Source organism: Coturnix japonica, chromosome 4 (genome assembly GCF_054131305.1).
Source record: "Coturnix japonica strain WE chromosome 4, WE-NBRP24, whole genome shotgun sequence".
NCBI classification, from domain to species: Eukaryota; Metazoa; Chordata; class Aves; order Galliformes; family Phasianidae; genus Coturnix; species Coturnix japonica.
In genome coordinates, this window is record NC_140666.1 from 49,876,017 (window position 1) to 49,896,506 (window position 20,490).

Sequence of the window (20,490 nt, forward strand, 5' to 3'; positions counted from 1 at the left end):
GCTCCAGGCAGAGCCCCCCGTTAGCCGGGCACCAGATGCGGTCCCGGCGGATCTCCCGCTGCCCCGCCACAGCCCCGCTCCCGTTGTGTCCGGGCGGGCCCTGCCCGTTGCCATGGCCGTTGCCACGGCCGTCGGGGACCCGTCGCTCCGGTTGGGCCCCGGCAGCGAGGCGGCGGGCGGCCCCGCTGGCGGGCGGCGGCGGCCATTGGCTGTCGCTATGCGGGGCCGGCGGGCTGCCGTCCCCTCCCCTCGTCTCCCCTCCTCTCCCACCGCCGCGGTGTGGGAGCGCCGCGGAGAAGAAGAAAGAGGAGGAGGAGGAGGTGGAGGAGGAGAGGCAGCGGAGCGGAGCGGGCCGCCCGCCCGCCCGCCCCCCAGGCGCCCCCCCGGCCGGGCCGCCTCCCTTTCTCCTTGTCTCCCTCCCCTCAGAGCGGCGCTGAGATGGCGGCGGGCGGCAGGCAGGGCATCGTGTGGCGCAACGTGCTGCTGATGGGGCTGCTGCACCTGGGCGCCGTGTACGCGCTCAGCCTGGTGCCGCGGGCGCAGCTGCTCACCCTGCTGTGGGGTGAGTCAGTGGGGTCCGTGGGGCGGCGGGGGGAAACGGGGCCGCGCGGCGGCTGCGCCTTTGTGGGCCCTCAGCCCGGCGCTGTGGAAACGGGGCGCGCTGACCGCTCGTGTCCGTCCGTGCAGCCGGGCCGAGGGGCGATGCTTGGCGCGGAACGTCTTGCGGACATTCGGCCCGAGGGTGCGGCTTTACGGACCGCACCGTTATCGCGCTTCGGTGGGAGGGGGGCACGGCCGGCCTTTGTCCACCGGGGGGGCGACGCTCCGGGCGGCGAGTCGCGTTGGGGCGCTGTGCGGATGCGGCCGGGAGACAGCAGGGCCGGGCCGGGAGACAGCGGGGCCGGGCCGGGAGACAGCGGGGCGGGACGGGGCTGCTTTGTTCGGAGCCTCAGAGCCGGGCTCGAGGCTGGGAGCGGCGGCTCCTAACAACCGGCGGGCAGGTGGGCTTCCTTCCACTGCATCGAAACCCCCCGACCCCTCTGCGCCTCCATCAGGGAGCTCCCGAGGGCGGGAGGGTTGAATTACCACCCGTCCTCTGAGGGCTGTCGTTTTCTCGTCGTTTTACAAAGGTGCTCAATAATAAACGTGTCTCGACGACTTGATGCCTGTCTCGCAGATGGAGAGCCTCCCGTTTGTCGACGTTATTCTTAACAGGCGCCCAGCAGCAGACCACCAAGTTTTACGGGAGCTTTTATGGGGGCTCTTGAGCAGGGAGCGAGCGCGCTGGCTCCAGCCGTGAGAATACAGCCCCAACTGCTGAATAGCTCCAGCTAAAGTGCGTGCTGTGGCGCCGGGGTCAGGGCAGACAAAGGCAGGGTTGTTGCTACTCAAGTTATACAAGGAATGGTGCTCAAGGAATACAGCCTCGCTTGGTGAAATGTGGGGCTGCACGGTGGTGAAGTTTGATGGGGACGTAGAATCACTGTGGTTGGAAAAGTCAGCTAAGATCACCGAGTCCAACCATCAGCCCATCCCTACTGTGCCCACTAAGCAGGTCCCTCAGTGCTACATAGGGTTGTATTGAACAGGGCTGTGCATTAGAGGGTGTGATTTGAAGAGCTGCTGCCCTCACTGGGTCCACACGTGGTTTTCTTTCTCATCCCAAGCTCTGCAGCTGGGTGGCTTATTGGCAGTCTTGCACCAGCCATTTCATTGCCTTGTCCCTCGCTGCCTTGCAGACGAGCCACAGGGAGATGTGTGCTGAGCGTGGCTCCCACTGCCAGCACCGGGTGCACGGCAGGATGTGGGCAGGTGCCAGAGGCTCACCAGTGCTTTCCTGGCTCCTTTGCCTTCCTCAGAGACATCCATAGCTGGGACAGGCAGGGTGCTCTACATTGAGCCTACCCGGTGAGTCTCAGTTCACCTAAGCGATGAAATGCCAAGGTACCACCTAGGAAACAGCTGATCAAGCCAAAGCGCATGCCAAGCGGGACCCATTTCCACTGGTAATTTATTGACAATTGTCCAGCTGTACATAATAGACAATGGAAAATGCTGGCACGCAGAGGCTTGGCCCGGTGTTTACTCAGGATTATCAGTACTACTCTGTTCCCATTCCTCCTGCACTAACGCTGGGAGCTGGTCTTACTGCTCCTCCTGCCACACACGGAGCTGCAGGATCCCCATCAGCTCTGGGTAATGCAACCAGACCACCTGGGGAGCACCGGGAACTGGGTTATCTTTCAATGGATGTGTGCTGAAACTGGGTAAAACAGAGGCTTTCAGGGCCATCCCGGTGCCTCCCTGGAATTTGGTTGTAGTCCAAGCTGAACAAAAACAATAAAATTGCTCATGTCTGAATTTTCCATGAGCTGGTGACTGCTTTGGCTGGGTAGCACAGCCGCAGACGCGTGCAAGCCATCGAGCAGCCCTGGCACAACCCAGTGCTGTGCCCAGGGTACGTCCCCTTCTCTGCATAAGGGGTCTGAAATGTGCTCGGTAAAAGGTGCTTTTTAGCCATCTGATGTGGAAGCACATCACGTAGCCCCAGAAATACCAAAGAACAACAGACCAAAGCAGAAGATGAATCCATCGCCTGTTTTAAACCCTTTTCTTTCAGGCTGCTCAGCGTTACTGGCACTCATGGCTTGAAAAACTGGCACGTGTGTGGCCTATCTGTCTTAAGATTGGAGATGCTCAGAAACCCATATCTTCAGGATGTACCTCCCTGATACCTGGGTGCGCAGCTGCTGGTTCACACGCTGATATGACTTGCTGGAACCTGAGAGCAAGGGAAGAGGCTGGCCTTGTGCTCTGTGGGAGGGGAGGGTTCTCACCCTGCTCTTGGCAGTGTTTGGGACGTGTTGGTGCTATTGAACCAGCATCTCATCTCTGGGAAGCTGGAGGACATTGTGCTGCTGGCACAGGGTCACTGTGTTGCCCAGAGGGCTCTGCAGGATCGCAGCTGCCTCCTCAGCCCTTGCAGGGAGCGACCCGTGCAATGAGGCACATGTTGCTGGTGTCGCTGCAGATGCAAGTTTTATTGGGCTTGCACATTTCGGAAGGCTTGTGTATTCTTGAGTGCCATCTACTGGCTTTTGCGGTTTGGTCAGGTTTTGGCCGTTAACCACTTCTGTGCACGCTTTGCTCACTTACAGAAGCTCCCATTGTGTTGGAAGCTTTGTGCAGATGGCTGTAAGTAAGAATCCTAGCTCCAGATGGGCTGTACTCAGCACCTCTGGGACCTGTCTGGAGGAAGGAGGTGAAAATACTGCCTCCATTTCACGGCTATGGGTTGGAGACTCTCGGTTAAAACTTCCACCATTGCTTCTGCCGCTGCTCTGCTGAGAGCACCCTTGGGTCCTACAGTGGTTACATTAGGTGATTCCTGCAGGCAAGGTTTTGGGTTGGGGAGCAGGAAATGAACACAGTGCCTTATTTCACTGTAGTCTCAGCAGAGACCTCCCTGCTCCGAGCTGCCCTGGTCAACGTGATGCTGCTGCTGATCAGATGTTTTTCCTTCCCCAGCATTCCTGGTCTAGCCGTTGCTGTAGGTGATTTCCCCGTGTTCATCTTTAAGCACGTGTATTTGTTCCCTGTCTCCATTCCATCCTTCTTCAGCAGATGCCAACAGGCAGAGCAGCGAGAGCCACGCAGACCAGCTCATCTGTGCTCATTCTGGTCTCTGTGGTCAGAGGGAAAAGCACCGCTTGCTTCTTTAGGAGAGCTGGGCTGGGAATTGTCAGCTCACCCACCGAACTTAGTACACATCCTCTTCCACTGTGCCTTCCTTCCCTGCAATTACAGCTACACTTGCAATTAACGCTGATGTTATAACTGAAGCTAAGCAGTGTCTTGCAATCAGATTTTATTATCACTGTGGAGGCTAACAATAAAACGCGATGCCCTGCCAGAGAGCATTCAGGATTACTGCACTGAGTAAAGCCAGGCTGATGTGAATGAGAGGGGAGAGCTGAGTGCCAGCTGCTGCCGGCAGGAATCCTGTGTGCCCCCCCTGCTCCACATCAGAAAGACAGGATTTGTGTAGGGGGCTTTTTCCTCTCCATCTGTCTTCTCAGGTGGTGTCCAAGAGGAGAACTGTGTTTTTCCAGGAGGAAGGGGATGGTGCTAGAGCAGTGGCTGCAGACATGTAGGGCTGAGCTTGAGTTTTGGACAGGTCATGCTAGGAGATGGTGGCTTTGGCTTCTACCTTTGATGCGGAGGCAGAGACTCATGTGCCTGAGTTGGCTGAGGGCTGATGGCTCAAGCACACACTTGCTTTCTTTCCGTCCTTGAGAAAAGAGACAAAACTGGCACCATTGGCATTTCTAGAGCACATAAAAGCCAGTGGAGCCTTAGCCAGCCTGTGCATTGAGGGCAGCAGTGAGGTCACAGGGAGAGAAGTGAAATCTGCCCATGGTTCTGTGATGACGCCAATCTGGTTGAGCTGAGAGAGGCTACACAGAAGCAACACAAATTTCAGAGAAATCGGAGCATCTTCCAGCCTTCACTTTTGATCTAAAAATACGAGCTGTTCAGCATCTCAAGGCAGTCTTCCATTGCTGGTGAGTTCAGGGAATCTGCATGTACTTCCTGGGGGAATTATAGCATTCTCTGGAATTCTCGCTGTCATCTGCAATTTCTACTGCTCTATTGGCTTTTTTAAAACCTCTCTTTGACCTCAGCTGTCAACGTGAACATTTCTGCTATTCCAACCGGAATAAAGCCTTTTGTATGCTCAGCCAGAAGGGAACGCTCCTGAAAATGCCTACGTGGACATGTGTGCTGGAGCAGGGGCAGACTGGACTTCCCAGGCTGATGAGGTGAGGCCGGGGGGCTCTCACCGATGGCTTCTCCTGGAGCGCCACAGTCTAGCTATTCTTTTTTGCAGCTCCAAACGCTGCCTCCCTGCTTCCATTCGACGTGTTTCATCTCCTCTCTTTCTCTCTCGGTTCCATTTAGAGCAGCTCAGAAAAATGTGTAGATCTAATTATAGATGAACCCGCTCCTGCCCTGAGATTTCACACTGTTGCTCTTCACATGACTGCGCGGCTCCCCCGAGTGCTGGCGCGCGCTGAGCAGCGGGTGACTTGTGGAAATGGTTCTTTTTAATTCTGGGTTGTTGGTTTGAATCCAGCCCGAGGTGCTCCCGGTGCCAGCCTGTGATAGTTAGCAGGGCTCAGCCAACAGTGGGGTGGCCATTCGGCCACGTCTGCCAGCAGAGACCCTGGGGCCAGAGCATCGACTCCGCGTTTCTTCTTGGCAGGGCCCACGGTGGGAGGTTTGCCTCCTCAGTAAGTGCAGTTCCAGGTCAGGAGAGCAGGATTCCTTGAGCGTCCCCATTGGAAAAGGAGTTATGCCACCACTGAACATTCTGAGTTTGGGCAGATGAGCTGCTATCATGAATTAGTCCTAAATCTACCAGTGAACAACAGCAAAAAAGCCCCATAAACAAGGAACAAGATGTGGATGCAAATGCAATTTAATTTTTAGAAAAATCCTGCCTGTCAGGTGCAGTGCTGTTGCATATTTATGGCCATTGGTCAGCTTTGCAATGCTGAGTTTGTGCTTGAGCAACTCGCCGGTTGTATTTCTCACGCAGCTGTTGTAGCCCGATGGAAGACCTTGAGTTTTATGCATTCAATTATTAAAAATCCCCGAGCAGGCAGTTTTTGCCCTGGCTGAATAAGCAGAGGTAAATGTCAGCATGTAACATCACAAATGTTGCGTCTCCATCCCTGTTAGTTTAAACCCTCTCATTGTTATTTACTTTAATGAGTCAGAAGCCAAAAAGAGGGGAAAAAGAAATAAGGGGAAGAAACATGAAGAAGTGCCTCTTGCTGCTCCCTCGGGCCTCTTTGCCAATTGTAAGTACCTTTGGCATTGACACGACCACAGCAAGCAGCATGGCTCCTGTCTTCCTCTGAAAAGCAACTGCTGCATGTTAAAACACATTCAGATATTGACAGTCACACCACTGTAGATATGCAATTGATTTTGTCTCCCAACTGCTATTCTCCTATCTGCTGCTGCGTCCCTCAGGGATGACTGCAATCGGCACCATGTAACTGGGCTATGCTTGACATCGGTAACATGTGGCTGGTTGCTGTCTGATAGCAGTGGCTTCTTGAGACTGCTCCCTCAGGAGCATGTTGGGAGCCAGCATTGTCTGCTCAGGTGTGCAGAGTGCACCCAGTGGATTTCTGGCTTAGATTGGGCTGCTGCTGTTACAACCGGGTAAGGGTCAGAGGTCATCTGGAATCTACTGGTTTTACTAATAGGTATCATATCTTCAATGTGCATTGAGGGGGAAAAAAAAGAGGTTCAAATGTTGATGTTTGGCATGCACAGATACCTGAGGGAGAGATCTGCTCTGATTTAAGCAACTGTGTAGAACAGAGAATGATTTTCTGATGCCTCTGAAGCAGCCACAGACTATGGCAGTATCTCCGTGTATCCTTGTAAGAGGCTGGCCCTGCAGACACACGTGTTCATTGGAGTCTGGTACTTGGTGCAATAAGAGTTTCTGGAAACCCATCCATGGGGATGAGGATCTGTTCTGAAAAGGATGGCTCAAGTGTTTTATGCTGCCAGTCTCCCATCCCATCCATTTTTTAAGCGATGTGCCTGGTGTAGTTTGCAGCGCTTCTCTCCGGCTGTGAGACGATAGCCCTGTGCCTGGTGTTCAGCATCACACTGATGTCTTGCTGCCCTATCGCATTGCAAGCTCAGAATATTTTATGTGCTGTTGGTGCTCCTCCTGGCAGGCACCCGCTTCCCCAAGTGTCACATCCTCATTGCAGATCCCTATCTGTGCTTGTGGCCCGGAGCTTCGTTACTTTTTCTATCCAGGCAGATTCTCATTTTGAGCTATGCTTTCCCTGTTTCTGCACAGATCCTTTTGTGTTCCCTGTTGCTCCAAATTTAGCATCATCTGCAGTTATAATTAATATGCTGTTTGCCTTTGTTTCAGGTCATTAATAAGCATGCTGGATAAAAATCTTCTGCCTATTGATTCTGGCATGTTCCCATAAATAGCATCTGTGCACAGGCACCGTGCACTTGGAGCCTAGCAACCCGCCGGCTCCCTGTGTGCACAGTGCACAAACCTCCGCTCCTTTCTCTCCTGCATCCTCTCCTCAGCCCCATACACAGGTTCTCTCCCTTGTCCTTGCAGACAGGTTCGTTTGTTTGATCCATTTCCCCTCATCCCCAGTGTTCCCTCTGAAATGCTTCTCCCTCTGCTCCACATCATTCGTTTGTCCACCAGGATGTGTCTGCTCTGGCCATCAAACTCCTGAGCAGTTTTTTTTTCCTAGGGATGCTTCAGTCCTCAGCCTTTATTTTAGGAAGATTCCTCCTCTGCAAAGCCAAAAAACAAACAAGCAGCTTTGCTTTGCCAGGAAAAGAGCCCCTCTGCGTGTATTAAGGAAGGCCTAGCAAGCTATTCCTCTCAATGATCCTTCTGTCTCCATTAACAGTATGGTAGAAAATAGGATTCATATTCAAGGTGCTCCTTAATTACCAACCCCCTGCAAGGAAGAGACAGGTGAAGGAAGAGGGTTTCAGCCCCTAAGACTAGCGTGAGGTTAACCAGCCATAAAACCCACAGGCAATATGTTCTTTTGATGATTCAGCAGTAATACTTCTATGTTGCTGGGATAATGTCAGTGTTGAACGTGTCACAGATCTGTTCCCACAATTACAGTCATTTGAGCAGTTTGAAGGCCTTTTTTAATGACGTTTCTGCTACATTCTTGCTTCATCAGCCTGCTACAGCTCAATATCACATACAGAATATACAGGATAGGTTTCCTCCTGTTGTGTAAAAGAAGTCCGTGTCCTCGCAGTGACAGAGCAAAGTGTGAGTACAGTGAGACTGCAGAGGAAATAAGTGCAAGGTAGCTGCAGTGCCAGCATTGTTACTGATCTGAGAGTTGTAAAACAAAACGTGTAAATAACATGCGTGCTATGGTTTGTGGTTCATTTGTGTGTTCTCTTCAGGAAGCAAGCAGGAGTCTGAATTTGGTGATAGACTTTTCATGTTGGATGAACCTGCACAGATGAGCCTTTTCCAGGAGTAGCGATGGAGTCAAAAGCAGGTTTTGGAGATGTTTCATCATTGTTAGGATCATTCTGACTCCATCTGTATGCTGCATCTGGGAGAAAGGCTTTGGTTTCCCTTTTTGTTCCAGGAACTCTTCAGGTATTAACAAATAAGCATGTTTTCATTGAACAGAATCACAGAATCACCAAGGTTGGAAAAGACCTACAAGGTCATCCAGTCCAACCGCCCACCTATCACTAATGGTTATCACTAAGCCGTGTCTCTCAACACAACATCCAAATGTTCCTTAAACACCAGAGTCTTGGCTCAAGCAGCCTGTGTGTTTCAGGTGGCAGGAGGCTCTGGCTAAACAGCACATCACCTTACACCGTGTGAACACATTTCACATCATCCTGTGATGTTCCTGTTGTTTGAATTCACTTTTTTAATTTATTTTCTCAATTGCACACTTGTTAAGTGAGCATGTACTCTTAAGACACAGTATGAGAAATCAATGCTTCCTACAGGAGGGAGACATAAGAGCCTGCTATCATGACAGCTGTACAGCTGAAATAGGAGCAGCTGGAGTGGCCTGGTTTGTTTGGGGTTACACAGTGCGTCCCTCCTTGTTGTCCCACATGTGTGCCAGGCAGTGTCCAGCTGGAGCACAGCGCCTCTGGAACAGAGCTGCTTCCTCACTGTGTTGGGGAACTGAAACAACTGAAAAAATGCTCAAAACAAGCTTACTTGGCCAATATTTTAATTACAGAAAGGAAAGGCAGCTCCTGAAGCTGAAGGAGACTGAGTGCCGAGATCCCACATGCATTTATATTACTGTTTCATAAGCTCACGATGGTGAGAGAAGTTTTTATTGTGGGAACTCTGACACAGTTTGTATTTGCGGGGATGGGGAGCGATGCTTCTCAGGTAGCAAATGAGACTCGAGCAAAGACCTGTCTGGAGGAGGCTGGCGCTGGCGTTGCCACTTTTCTGAGATGAGAGATGAACCCTCACTCCACTTTAGTTGGCAAAGGCACACAGTGCAAATGCATCACAGCACAGTGCTTTGGTTCTGCCAGATTTCCTGAACAACACACTGGTAAAGTGGGAAGGGGGTGAGAGGAGGAGCACCGCGTACCCAGGGCTGCTGGACAGAGCTGGGCTGAGATCCTTACCTCATCTCCTGAGCCTCCCCAGAGGCATCATGGGCAAGCAGGGACAAGGATCAGCTTTAAGACGAAGAAAGCAAAAATAAACAAGCTGGTCCCTGGCACACTTTGTGTTTTGTTTTCTTGTCTTTCAGCATATTTCTGTTTCCTGATGACAGCCTTGGGTGTGACGGCTGGTGCACATCGCTTGTGGAGCCACCGTTCGTACAAAGCCAAGCTGCCTCTGCGAATCTTCCTGGCCGCAGCTAACTCCATGGCCTTCCAGGTGGGATTGTGGTTGCCTGTCCTCATTCTTTGCTTCCAGGCAGCTTTATCTCCTGTATGGGGATCACTTCAGCTCACAAACATCAAAAGTGAAAATGTATCTGTCAGCGGGAAGACACTTGCTGATGATGCACGGTTGCTGGCCTGTGGGATGCAGAGACTCTCTCACCACCCACACAGCGTCACTTAATAGACAGCCCAGGAGCTATGGTTAATCCTTAAGTAGGATCAAGTTGAACGTGCCTCAATTAGGGGTTCTCCTAGCCCAGGCCAGGCCCTACACTTCAGGGGATAACAGAAACTTGTGTAAGAGCCAACCTCATGCAGATATGTTGGCATAATCAGGTCTCTTTGTCTAGCCAGGCTTTGAGGGGTTTTCAGATGCCCAGAAAGGAGAGCAGACGTCCTTTCACACCATCGTAATTTCTCTGTTTGATGCAGCATTTTTAAGCAGTAGAATTTAAATACATTACCAAGAAGTGTTTTATGAGCTCTGCGCTTCCTAATATGCAACCTTAGACTTCAAAATCTTTCTGTAACACTCAGGTGGTGGTAGGAAATAGCCCAGAGCCAGGATAATGTGGTGTGAATTTAGTTGCTCCTTTGGCTGTTCAAAAGAGTTATATGCATCCGTGCTAACATTACACCTATCTGGCCTGGTTGCCATTACCCCCTATGGCACTGGGTACCACATGTGTGCTGTGCCCTGACTTTTCAGCTTCTTCCTTTCAGAGGATGAAGCGAGGATGAATCATCTTTGATTTATCTTTCTAAGGTCGAAAGCATCAGTCCTGTTGATCTCTTTGCACATTACAATGAGCATAATTCTTTTGTTTGAATATGGTGATATGTCCCATTTTACTGTAATCCCCACCTTAATTCTGAGCCATATTCCAGCTGCTTTGTGGTGTTGTGTTACTTGCAGAGCTTTACAAACCCTTTGCTCACTGTGTTAACAACCATTTTGAGTTATGAATAACCCCCTGATACTTCCTCCTGTTTTACAGCACATCATACCTTTCCTGTTTAGTTTGAATAGTGTCCATCTGGATTGCTTTTGGCTGTGGTCATGGTATGATTTTGAGGCAGTGAAGTACTTCTAAGTACCTCCAAAGTACCTTTGTGCAGCTTTGTCTCAGAAGGAAAACGAAAAGCCAAACCACCCACTCTAAATTTTAAATAGTCTGAAGCCTGTTCCCAACCACCATGACATCCGTTGCCTTCACCACCACAAGCAGGCAGTGAGCAAGTTTTCAGGTCCTTCTCCCTCCTGTTGGCACTGGGATGAAGAGATAGCTTTGAGAATACTTGCAGTGTATGTGGATGCTGCCTTCTTGAAGGGCAGGGGCAGCTTTGCTGCACAGTGGTGACTTCATGGTGCGTGAGCCTATGGGTGTGACATGCTGAATGTCCTCTGAAACACCATCAGATGCAGCAGTGTTTGCCCTGCTGCCCACTGCATTTTTCACCATTCCTTTGTTATGCATCCCAGTTTGTCATCGTGTGTTGGTCTGCAGGTTGATGAAGGGATCTGCTAATGAAAGCTCTTGCCTGTATCACTGTCACAGCACGACGCTGTCTCTCTGCTTCGGAGGGGATTTCACTCCTGTATTACCTGAGACTTCATCAAGAGTGACACATCCCTGAAAGATCATCGCTATTAATACACTCATTTATATGCACAATGCTGCAGTTGTGGGTGTATTTATTGCCAACAGTTCTGGCCTCTGGCCTTTATTTCCTCTTAGCCTCTGTGTTTTTTAATTAGCCGCAGTTCAGTTGTTTCACAGCTTCCCAGTGCTTTCATCTGGGGAATTGCATTTTTGTCAACCCTGATGATGTTTTCTGCTGTGTGAGAAGCACAAGTTAATTTCTCCCAGTATCGTTACCGTTGCTTTGACCTGGTTACCTGTTGTGCCACAGATAGTTCTATTAAGCACTCTCGTGGCAAACTGCTCAGTAATTCCATTTGAAAGATCATTTCTGGTTAGGAAAGAAGACCCCTCCTAAGTGTGTTTCTTGCACAGTCCTGTTTTGATTTTAAATGACTTGATCTTAGCATTTTGTAGTCTTCTGGGTACTCCCACTGGAGGCTAAGTCTGCCATTGAAGCATTATAGAGGTTTGTATTCCTTTTCATCTCTCTGTAGGAAAAATAAATGGCAGCAAGGTAAAAATCTTCTCTTGTTCTCACTGAGGAGCTTGGTGACCTTCTTTGCTTTGCTTTGCTCCACTTGGTTTGCTTCCCTGCGCTGTGGGTTTTTGTTCCTCACTTGTCTCCTGTGGGCTCTCTCAAAGAGCACCTTTGCAGTGCTGAGATTGATGCATTTGAACCAAATTCTTCGGTTTCTATTTGCAGCCATTCCTGGAGTTGTTCAGCAGCACGGGTGGCCTTGCTTCTTTCTCTCAAGAGTTGGGAGCTGAGAGAAAGGAATGATTTCTGCCACACCTTGAGCACAGAGCTTTTGTTTCACAAAATGCAGAGGTATGCAGCTTTTAGCTTAGGCTTACTGTGTCCTTGAGTGTATCCTTTGCCTCGCCGGCTGCTGCTTTGTGGTTCTTGACAGACACCGCAAATGGCTTCCTCAGTTCTGCTGGGAGGAAAGCTGATGTAGTTGGTGGTTGTGGGCACTACTGCTGTTCCTAGAAGCAACCCAGGCCCTTCCTTCTTTTGGCATTACTGTCTGGAACCCCCTATGGCATTGCAAAGACAGGAAGAGCAGAGAGAAGGACACTCAGCTGAGCATTCTCTGGTTCAAGCTCACACTGTTGTATATCCAGGCACTAACTAACCTTTTTGTTTAATAGTTTGGTACTACTGAATTCATAGATGAGTGTGTGGCCTGAGTTTTCCAAAGCTTTTCCTGTGGTAAAAGTAATAGCTCATCAGTGCTGCAGAAACAACCAGGTCAGTCTAGCAGAGGCAGACTGGGTTTAAAGGCTTGCTTCGGTTCTGCAATTGCCATCCAGCCTTTTCTCCCCGCCATCCCCTCAGTGCCACTTGCGGTTACAGGGAATTTCAGTGACTTGAACCTGCTGACAGCTTGAGCAGAAGCGGGACTGAACTTAATTTGTATCTCATCTGTATTCAACACTGAGCTGCTCTTGTGGGCCTGAGACTCTTATTCCAGCCTGGCTGCAAATTCAAGACTTGTTTCCCAAGAAGTAGGTATGTTTCATTTGATGTCTCAACCTCGTACACATCCCTGCAGACAAAATAGTAATTTAAATGCCAATTTTATTGTGAGAGACTCATCCCTCAGAACAGCTGAGCACGTTCAGCTCCTGTGTAGGTTAGGAGAAGGTGCATGAAGCATTCTATGATCTCTGTCCCATTTTCAGTGCTGTTTTTTTCTCTGGAGGGTGTCGGTGGTAACCAGCCACAACCTTGAGTCACCAAGTGTTTTTGAAGAGCTCCTGTGGAGGTTTGATTGCCGTTCCCATGCAGGGAAGTGACGGGGGTGGTTCTGCAGGAGCAGTACCCAGCCTTTCTCCTCTCACCCCAATCTGCTCTCTCTGCAGAATGACATCTACGAGTGGAGCCGAGACCACCGTGTGCACCACAAGTACTCGGAGACAGATGCAGACCCACACAATGCCCGCCGGGGCTTCTTCTTCGCCCACATTGGCTGGCTGTTTGTGCGTAAGCACAAAGACGTCATAGAAAAGGGAAGAAAGCTGGATTTCACTGATCTGCTGGATGACCCCGTTGTCAGATTCCAAAGAAAGTAAGTGGGAGTGTGTGGCCATCTTGTTGTTCTGGGTGGAAGAGTCTTGACACGTAGCTGTTGCTTCTTCCTTGTTGGAACCTTTCCCCTTTGTCCCCCATGAGATCCCTGCCATCCTGATGGGGGTGGAAGGGCTGCCATCCCTCTGCCTGCTAGTGTAGCCACACGCGCCTGATGCTGTTTTGGCCAGCTCCGCTACACAGGCAGCGTGCCCTGTACTCATCTTTTTTCCACAATTCAGGGTGTGGTGGGAAAACAGCCACAGCAGAAGCTGCTGGGCTCTTGGCCTTCTGTTTTCATTGCTGAAGTAAAAGCAACTTGCCTTAATGCAGAAGTGCACTTCTCACTCTGCAAACTCACCTTTGGCTCTGGTGGGCCAGCTCAGACTGGCTTTCTCTCTCGGGACTGTCATCCATCACAGGATTGTTTATCTCCCCTGAGAATTAGCACAGACTGAGTTCAAATTGCTTACACAATCTGTGAGAGGTGGGAATTGAGCAGCACGCTGTGTCCTCCAAATGAGTAACTGCATAGTGGGCAGAAATGGAAGATGCTCCCTGCCAGCAAGCATCTGGTACAGGTGGTCTGCAGACCACATACATTTATCTCTGAGCATTTTCTGAGCGTGGGAAGCATTTGATCGAGTCCTGAAATCTGTGTTGACTCTTCATCAGATTAAACTGTGCACCAGCAGAATCTCCCCTTCCTCAGAGGAACTGCAGGAGGGAGGAATTGACTACCCTCCACTTTCTGTCACTTTTATTGGCTCAGTCAGAGTGGGTGTTTGCAGAGGCTCCTTTGCAGTTTGCAGCAGCACCTTGTGGCTGTGTTGATGCCTTTGCCAAGATGACAGCATCCTGTGAGAAGCAGACTCTGCTGCCTTGGTTGTGCTGCAGACTTTGTGTAGTGATAGTGTAGGCTTTGTGCAGCAAAGTTGTGTTTTAACAAATGCTTGTTCTTGGGATTTGAATTCAGGACTTGGGAGTTCACTGACAGGTGCTGAACCTTGGGGTTTTTGCTCTGGGTTTGGGCCTTGGCTTTTCATCCCCAACATTATCTACAACTTCAGGGTTTGGGGAGGGGATCTCTTTGTGCTTCCGACTGTGCCCTGGAAAATGTAAAATGTGATTGCAGATAGCTGAAACTTTCTGTGCTGCGCTGCTCCTGGCATCTGTCCATAGTATCATAATAGTCATAGTCGTCCCTTACCTGGCACTTTCCAAGCCCCACATCTCCTAGTGCTTTTCAGTGCAGGTGAATAGGTGAATACTCACACCACTGCTTTAGAGAGGAGAGGAATGGCAACAACTATCCCTTGTAGCTCTCAGTAGCTGCCTGTGATACTGAGTGCTCGCCAGGGCTTCACACACTCAGTAGATGTGGAGGCCTAGGGCTTAGAATGCACCAGCATGGCCAGGATTATCACAACACATAAATGCTCTGACATTTCTCATGCATCACGTCAAGACACAAGTGCCTTGGTTGGAACGATCTCCAGCAAGAAGTCTCTCTGCAGCCCCTTGGTTCCAGTCATGTTCTTCTGTACTACAGCCATCAGCCAGGTGCTCTGACAGGCACTTGCCTAGTGATACCCAACCCCTCATTCACCTGCCGTCATTCCCACTACAGCAATGACATCTATTTGTTTCTCTGTAGGTACTACAAGAGTTCAGTCGTGCTGATGTGCTTTGTGATCCCCACCGTTGTGCCATGGTACCTCTGGGGCGAGAGCCTGTGGAATGCCTACTTCCTCGCCTCCATCCTCCGCTACACCATCTCCCTCAACGTCACCTGGCTGGTCAACAGCGCTGCTCACATGTATGGCAACCGCCCTTATGACAAATACATCAGCCCCAGGCAGAACACCTTTGTCACCCTGGGAGCCATCGGTAAGTGTCGTAGCCCTGGCTTGCAAGCTGAGGGCAAATTCTGTTCTGCTGCACCTTGGCTGGGGTTTGTGGGCGCCTGCAACTAGCCACCGCTTTGAGGTTGGGCTTGAGGAGGCTACGTGGGGGTCTGCCCCAGAGGTCTCTCATAGCCAGAGGTGCAGCATAACCTGCAGTGGGGTCAGGGCTTCAGAAGCACGTTGGGATGTCCCACCAGTCATGTTCCTGCACTGATGATGTGCCAGCCATGCAGTCTCCTAACGCCTTCTCTCTTTCCCAGGTGAGGGTTTCCACAATTACCACCACACTTTCCCCTTTGACTACTCAGCCAGCGAGCTGGGCCTGAAGTTCAACCCCACCACCTGGTTCATTGACTTCATGTTTTGGTTGGGGTTGGTCACTGACCGGAAACAGGCTCCAAAGGAGATGATCGAGGCACGCAAGGAAAGGACTGGGGATGGCAGTGCTTGAAGAGTAACGCTTCTCTGTGCGCCAGCACCGTCGCACACTGCTCGGAGTTATTTTCCTCTGGGTAAAAGTAGTTTTTTTCAGCCGGGCTGAATTTATTCCACGGGAACAGATTCAGCTCCGACTTTTCTTCCTTATTAGCTGTCTTATGTCCAAACTTCAGACTATTGAACGTCAAAATGTTCTATATTATTTAATATTAGAGTTAAACTAATTTTAGTCACTGTAGATTATGTCTGAAATACGTTGTAATTTGCTTGTTCATGGTTAAACGTGGCAGTTTGGAGGATCTAATTATCCTTTCAAAGTGCAATTAGGGGTGAATTTGTTTCTACTATTAATCAAACATGCTTTTGAGACACGTTTCTTGGAGGGGACGGGGCAGGATAGGGCACAACGTGCTGTTTCAGCTACAAAGCGATGGTAAGGAACAGGAAGAGCACCAAGAAAAACAGGATGTCAAAGGGGAGAAATCAGCCCAAAATGAGTTAGCTGTTAGGTTGAAAATCAGCTTTCTTCTTTTCGTTAGCCCTGTTGGCCAAACCAGCGTTGTTGCTAAATATGAAAACCATTTACTGCTGAGCCGGCTTTTGTGTTGAAGATACAGGCCAAGATACAAACTGACGCATACATTGAGACGACTCCTTTGTCGTTGCATTCACATTGTAATTTGTAAAGATGTAGAGCTCAACAGTGTCTAAAGCCAAACCAAGCTTCAATGTTTGGAGACCTGAGTTGTATTCTAACCATTCAGGGCCATGAATGCATGCGTGTTTTAGCTCCTTTCGCACAAGAGGCCGCTAACGTTTTTATTTCTGCCTTTGACTTTGAGGGGCTCTTTGAGAGCTGACCTTTATCAAAGTTAAAAGATATTTCAGCTGCATGCAACATCCATTGGTTTCCGAGCAAAATATAAAGACAGTTCTGTAGCTTCTGAACTAAACGGTTGCCTTGTTTAAAAAGGAAAAATAAAAGGAAAAAAAAAAAAAAAAAAGGAAAAAAAAAAAAGCTAAAAAAAAAAAAAAAGAAAAGCATGCGGAGTTATGGGACGTACAGCCCTTCGTGTTAGACATTAAGCCAGTGCGGGAGAAAGGCTTCACGCTGTGGTCGGCACTGGAAGCACTTTGGAAGATAGAGGGCGTGATTCTCATTGCTAAAGCAGGTCGCCGCCTCACGCCTCGCTAGGGGGGGCTCGATTCAGGCTGCTCAGCCCCACGCCTGGAGCTCGGCAGTGAGACTCAGCCCAGGTGTTTTAAGGAAAGACATTGAGTTTAAAACAAACAAAAAGCCAACAAAACCACAGTTACAAATCGATTATTTTTTTCTTTCTTTCTTTTTTCTTGTTTCTTGTTTTTCAAATGTTGCCATATAATATAAGAGTTGTCTTTATTCTGTATTTCATCCGGCAGGTGTTTTAACAGTGTTAATTTGCCATGAATGATGTAAAACTCTTGAGTGTTTTACAATAAACAGTTATGAATTAATCCAGCCACTGCATTTGGTTCGGGAGCACTTCCAGCAGCAAAGGGCTGAGATTGGCATTTGTGTTTCCAGCCGTCCTGTTAGAGCAGAGCATCTGCAGGTATCTGCCCCCCACCATGTGTGTGTATGTGTGTTACTTCCTTGTTCCTGATGCAATTTGCTGTAAGGCCTGGCTGTGCTGGAGGCAAGGCTTGGAGGTGATGTCTGAGCATAGAAGTGAAACAGGGAAGACACAAACACATCCTACTGGCTCTTGCTTTGTTCTGTCTGTGTAGCTTCCTGTCTGGAGAACTGCAGTGAAAGCGCTTTGCAGCAGCTTACAAACACATCTTCCTGCTGATCTTTATCACATTGTAGATCCCTTTTTTTCTTTTCATATTGCTATTACTTGGACTTCCCTAAACTGATTCCTGTAAGTTCCTGTGCTGTAAGAAGAACAATCAGCCCCTCAAACTGACACTGGCTGTTCTCAGCCTGGCTACGTGAGACTTTAACAAGGTAACAGCTGTTTTCCTTCTAAGTACACTTGAAGCAACACCAGTTCCAGTGGGACCCAAGGGTCTGAGACCTTGGAATGGTTTGCAAGTGTGCAACTGTGACTTTTCACTCAGGTTGCCCAGAGAAGTTGTGGATGCCCCGTACGTGCGGGCATTCAAGGCCAGGCTGGATGTGGCTCTGGGCAGCCTGGTCTGGTGGTTGGTGACCCTGCACATAGCAGGGGGTTGGAACTACATGATCACTGTGGGCCTTTTCAACCCAGGCCATTCTATGATTCTATTGTTTTTGCCAGAATAGGTGAGGCTCTGAGGAAATGTAAAGTTGGCTCAGATATCATTTGTTCCTTCCCACAGAAGAAACCCCCAGGCAGATCTCCCTTCTGTCCTGTGTCAGCTCAGACAAACACTGCATGGGCTGGGACTTGGCACTTGATTGAAGGAGAGTGCCTGTTGTAACTTTGTGTGTACTTGGCTACACAAATATAGATGAAATCCCATTAGGGCTGCATGCAAACACCACAGTCAGGGTACAGAGGCAAGCAGAACTGGAACAAAGCTGAGGTTGTGGCTGCTGATTACAGAGGAGCTTCCAGGCTCTGTTTCACCCCATCTGCACTTCTGTTGGGTGTACGGGCTGTGCTACATTCAGACAATCCCCTGGAGCAGGGGGTGAACGGGAACAAAACCCACTGGTGTCAGAGTCGCACTTAGAAACAGGCTCAGGAGAGAGCGTGTGCTCTAGAGCTAAGAAATTCATCAGGGTTCACTTAACAGCTTCTGAAAGGCAGCCAAGTGGAGCAGAAAGCTCATGTGTGAACTCCTGCCCCAAAGGCCTGCTGCTGTGCCGGGGAAAGCCAGCAGCAATCCTGCTGTGTGCCGTGGTGCTGGGCACTGTGCCACAGTCCTGCACGGCGCTGAGATGAGGAACTCAAGCACAGGCACTTTGTGTGGGCAGGATGGGTGTCTGCTGCTGGGGCTCAGCGGTTGATTTTCAGGAGGGGCAATGTTTGTGTCCCTATCTCACCCTGCAGCTTGTGCTGGGCAAATGCTCTCCCATGGCTTAGGCTGATAATTTCTTGGACCCAGAAACCATCAGATAACCTTCCTAAAAACCAGCCCATCGGATGGGAAATGTGGCCTGGCCTTTGGTATTACAGCAGGTGGTTGCGGAGGAGGATCCTAGGAATAAGCCACTCTTCTGAAGGGCCTCCTGTGACCATTGGAACCTCCACCATGCTGTCAATGCAGTGATGTTACTACAGGCTGCAGTCAGCTGCTCTGGGGGTGTTCACCTCCTGGAGGGCTCTTGTGATTTGGGAGGGTTGATGATGTATCCACTGCCACACTGTGGCCCTCAAAGCACGCTCAGGTTGGACTTGTAGCACCTCAATATATTTGGTCCCAGGCTGTTCTGTAACTGTACTGTCACACAAAAAGGGTGTCACGGGCAGTTAGCAGGCTCCTTTTCACAACCTCTAGGAGTCAAGGTCTAATTTTCCTTAGGATCTTCCTTCGATGTGAAGAGGAACCAAGATCAGAGCCTGGCAGTGGAGGAGCTGTTTGCTAACGTAAGCCCAGGTGCCCATCTCCTGCCACAGCTCTGGCTCATCACGCCTTGTTGCTCCAAGCAGCAGGTGCGCACGCTCAGACGGCGTATGTTTAGCAGCGAGGCATTTGGAGCAATGGAGTCTATCAAAATATTTTAAAGCTGGCTGAAGGAACAGATGGCTTTGATGAGAGCTGATCTGGCTAACGAGATGAGGGCTATCACTTAAGCTGAGGAACAGTTGCTCAGGTGCTGTATTTAGCTGTGCCGCAGCTCTGAGCGATCCCTGGCCCCTTCCTCCCGCCCCCAGTGCTGGGTGGGCGATGCTTCTTGTCCGGCCCCGCTCCAGCTTGGGAGTGGAAAGAAACAGGACGGGAAAACCAGGTGGTACATCTATTTTCAGAACACATGCATGTCCCAGGAATGAAAACAAATGCTGAGCAATTCCCTTTTCTTCCTTCCTTCTCTCTTATTTACTTCTTTCCCTGAAGAAGAGCTCACCAAAATGATAGCCAGTCTGCAATGGCCAAGCCATCCCTGAGAGGGGTTACATTTGCTTCTCCCTGAGCTGTGAGTGGGGTCTGCAAGGAGGGGTTTCACAGAATCACAGAATTGTAGGGGTTGGAAGGGACCTCTAGAGATCATCGAGTCCAACCCCCCTGCCAAAGCAGGCTCCCTACACCATGTCACACAGGTAGGCGTCCAGGCGGGTCTTGAATATCTCCAGAGAAGGAGACTCCACCACCTCCCTGGGCAGCCTGTTCCAGTGCTCCGTCACCCTCACCGTAAAGAAGTTCTTGTGCACATTCGTGTGGAACTTCCTATGCTGTACTTTCATCCCATTACCCCTAGTCCTATCCCCACACACTACTGAAAAGAGACCAGACTCACCACTATGGCTCCCACACCTCAGGTATTTATAAACCTGGATCAAGTCCCCTCTCAGCCTTCTTTTCTCAAAGCTAAACAGACCCAGTTCCCTAAGTCTCTCCTCATAGGGGAGATGCTCCAGGCCCTTCCCCATCTTAGTGGCCCTCTGCTGGACTCTTTCTAAGAGATCCCTGTCTTTTTTGTACTGGGAAGCCCAGAACTGGACACAATATTCCAGGGTTTGCTCTGTGGAAATCCTCTCTTTTAATACAGCTTTGAGGGCAGCCCCTGATACCCATTGTCAGGACACAAGGACTCTCGCTCCTCCTCTGCACTGTGAGAAGGTGGGTATGGAGCTGGCACACAGTTTGGTCCACGCCAAGAGCACTAATGTGGTGAAGGACAGGGTGGATAGGGATCACCCGCGTGCTGCAAGGCACCAGGAGGAGGAAAGCTGTACTTCTGAGTATTTACACGTATTGGCCGCTAAAGCCAAAGGTAACCGCTCAACACCTCCCCACAGGGGGCCGTGCT

At 50.0% G+C, this 20,490-nt stretch overlaps 1 protein-coding gene across 1 annotated transcript; it reads left to right on the forward strand.

The window, feature by feature from the left end:
- The first annotated feature begins 290 nt into the window (after positions 1-290).
- On the forward strand, positions 291-17,045 carry SCD5 (stearoyl-CoA desaturase 5). Its single transcript, XM_015861566.3, has 5 exons — positions 291-562; positions 9,351-9,481; positions 13,002-13,207; positions 14,864-15,096; positions 15,374-17,045. Exons 1-5 carry the CDS (start codon positions 439-441, stop codon positions 15,562-15,564), a joined length of 885 nt encoding a protein of 294 aa, XP_015717052.3. The 5' UTR covers positions 291-438; the 3' UTR covers positions 15,565-17,045.
- The last annotated feature ends 3,445 nt before the right edge of the window (positions 17,046-20,490 follow it).

Coding starts and splice junctions, on each gene's coding strand:
- SCD5 (XM_015861566.3), top strand. CDS start 439: ATGGCGGCGGGCGGCAGGCAGGGCATCGTGTGGCGCAACGTGCTGCTG. Junction 563..9,350: donor GCTGCTCACCCTGCTGTGGG/GTGAGTCAGTGG, acceptor CTTGTCTTTCAG/CATATTTCTGTTTCCTGATG. Junction 13,208..14,863: donor GTTGTCAGATTCCAAAGAAA/GTAAGTGGGAGT, acceptor GTTTCTCTGTAG/GTACTACAAGAGTTCAGTCG.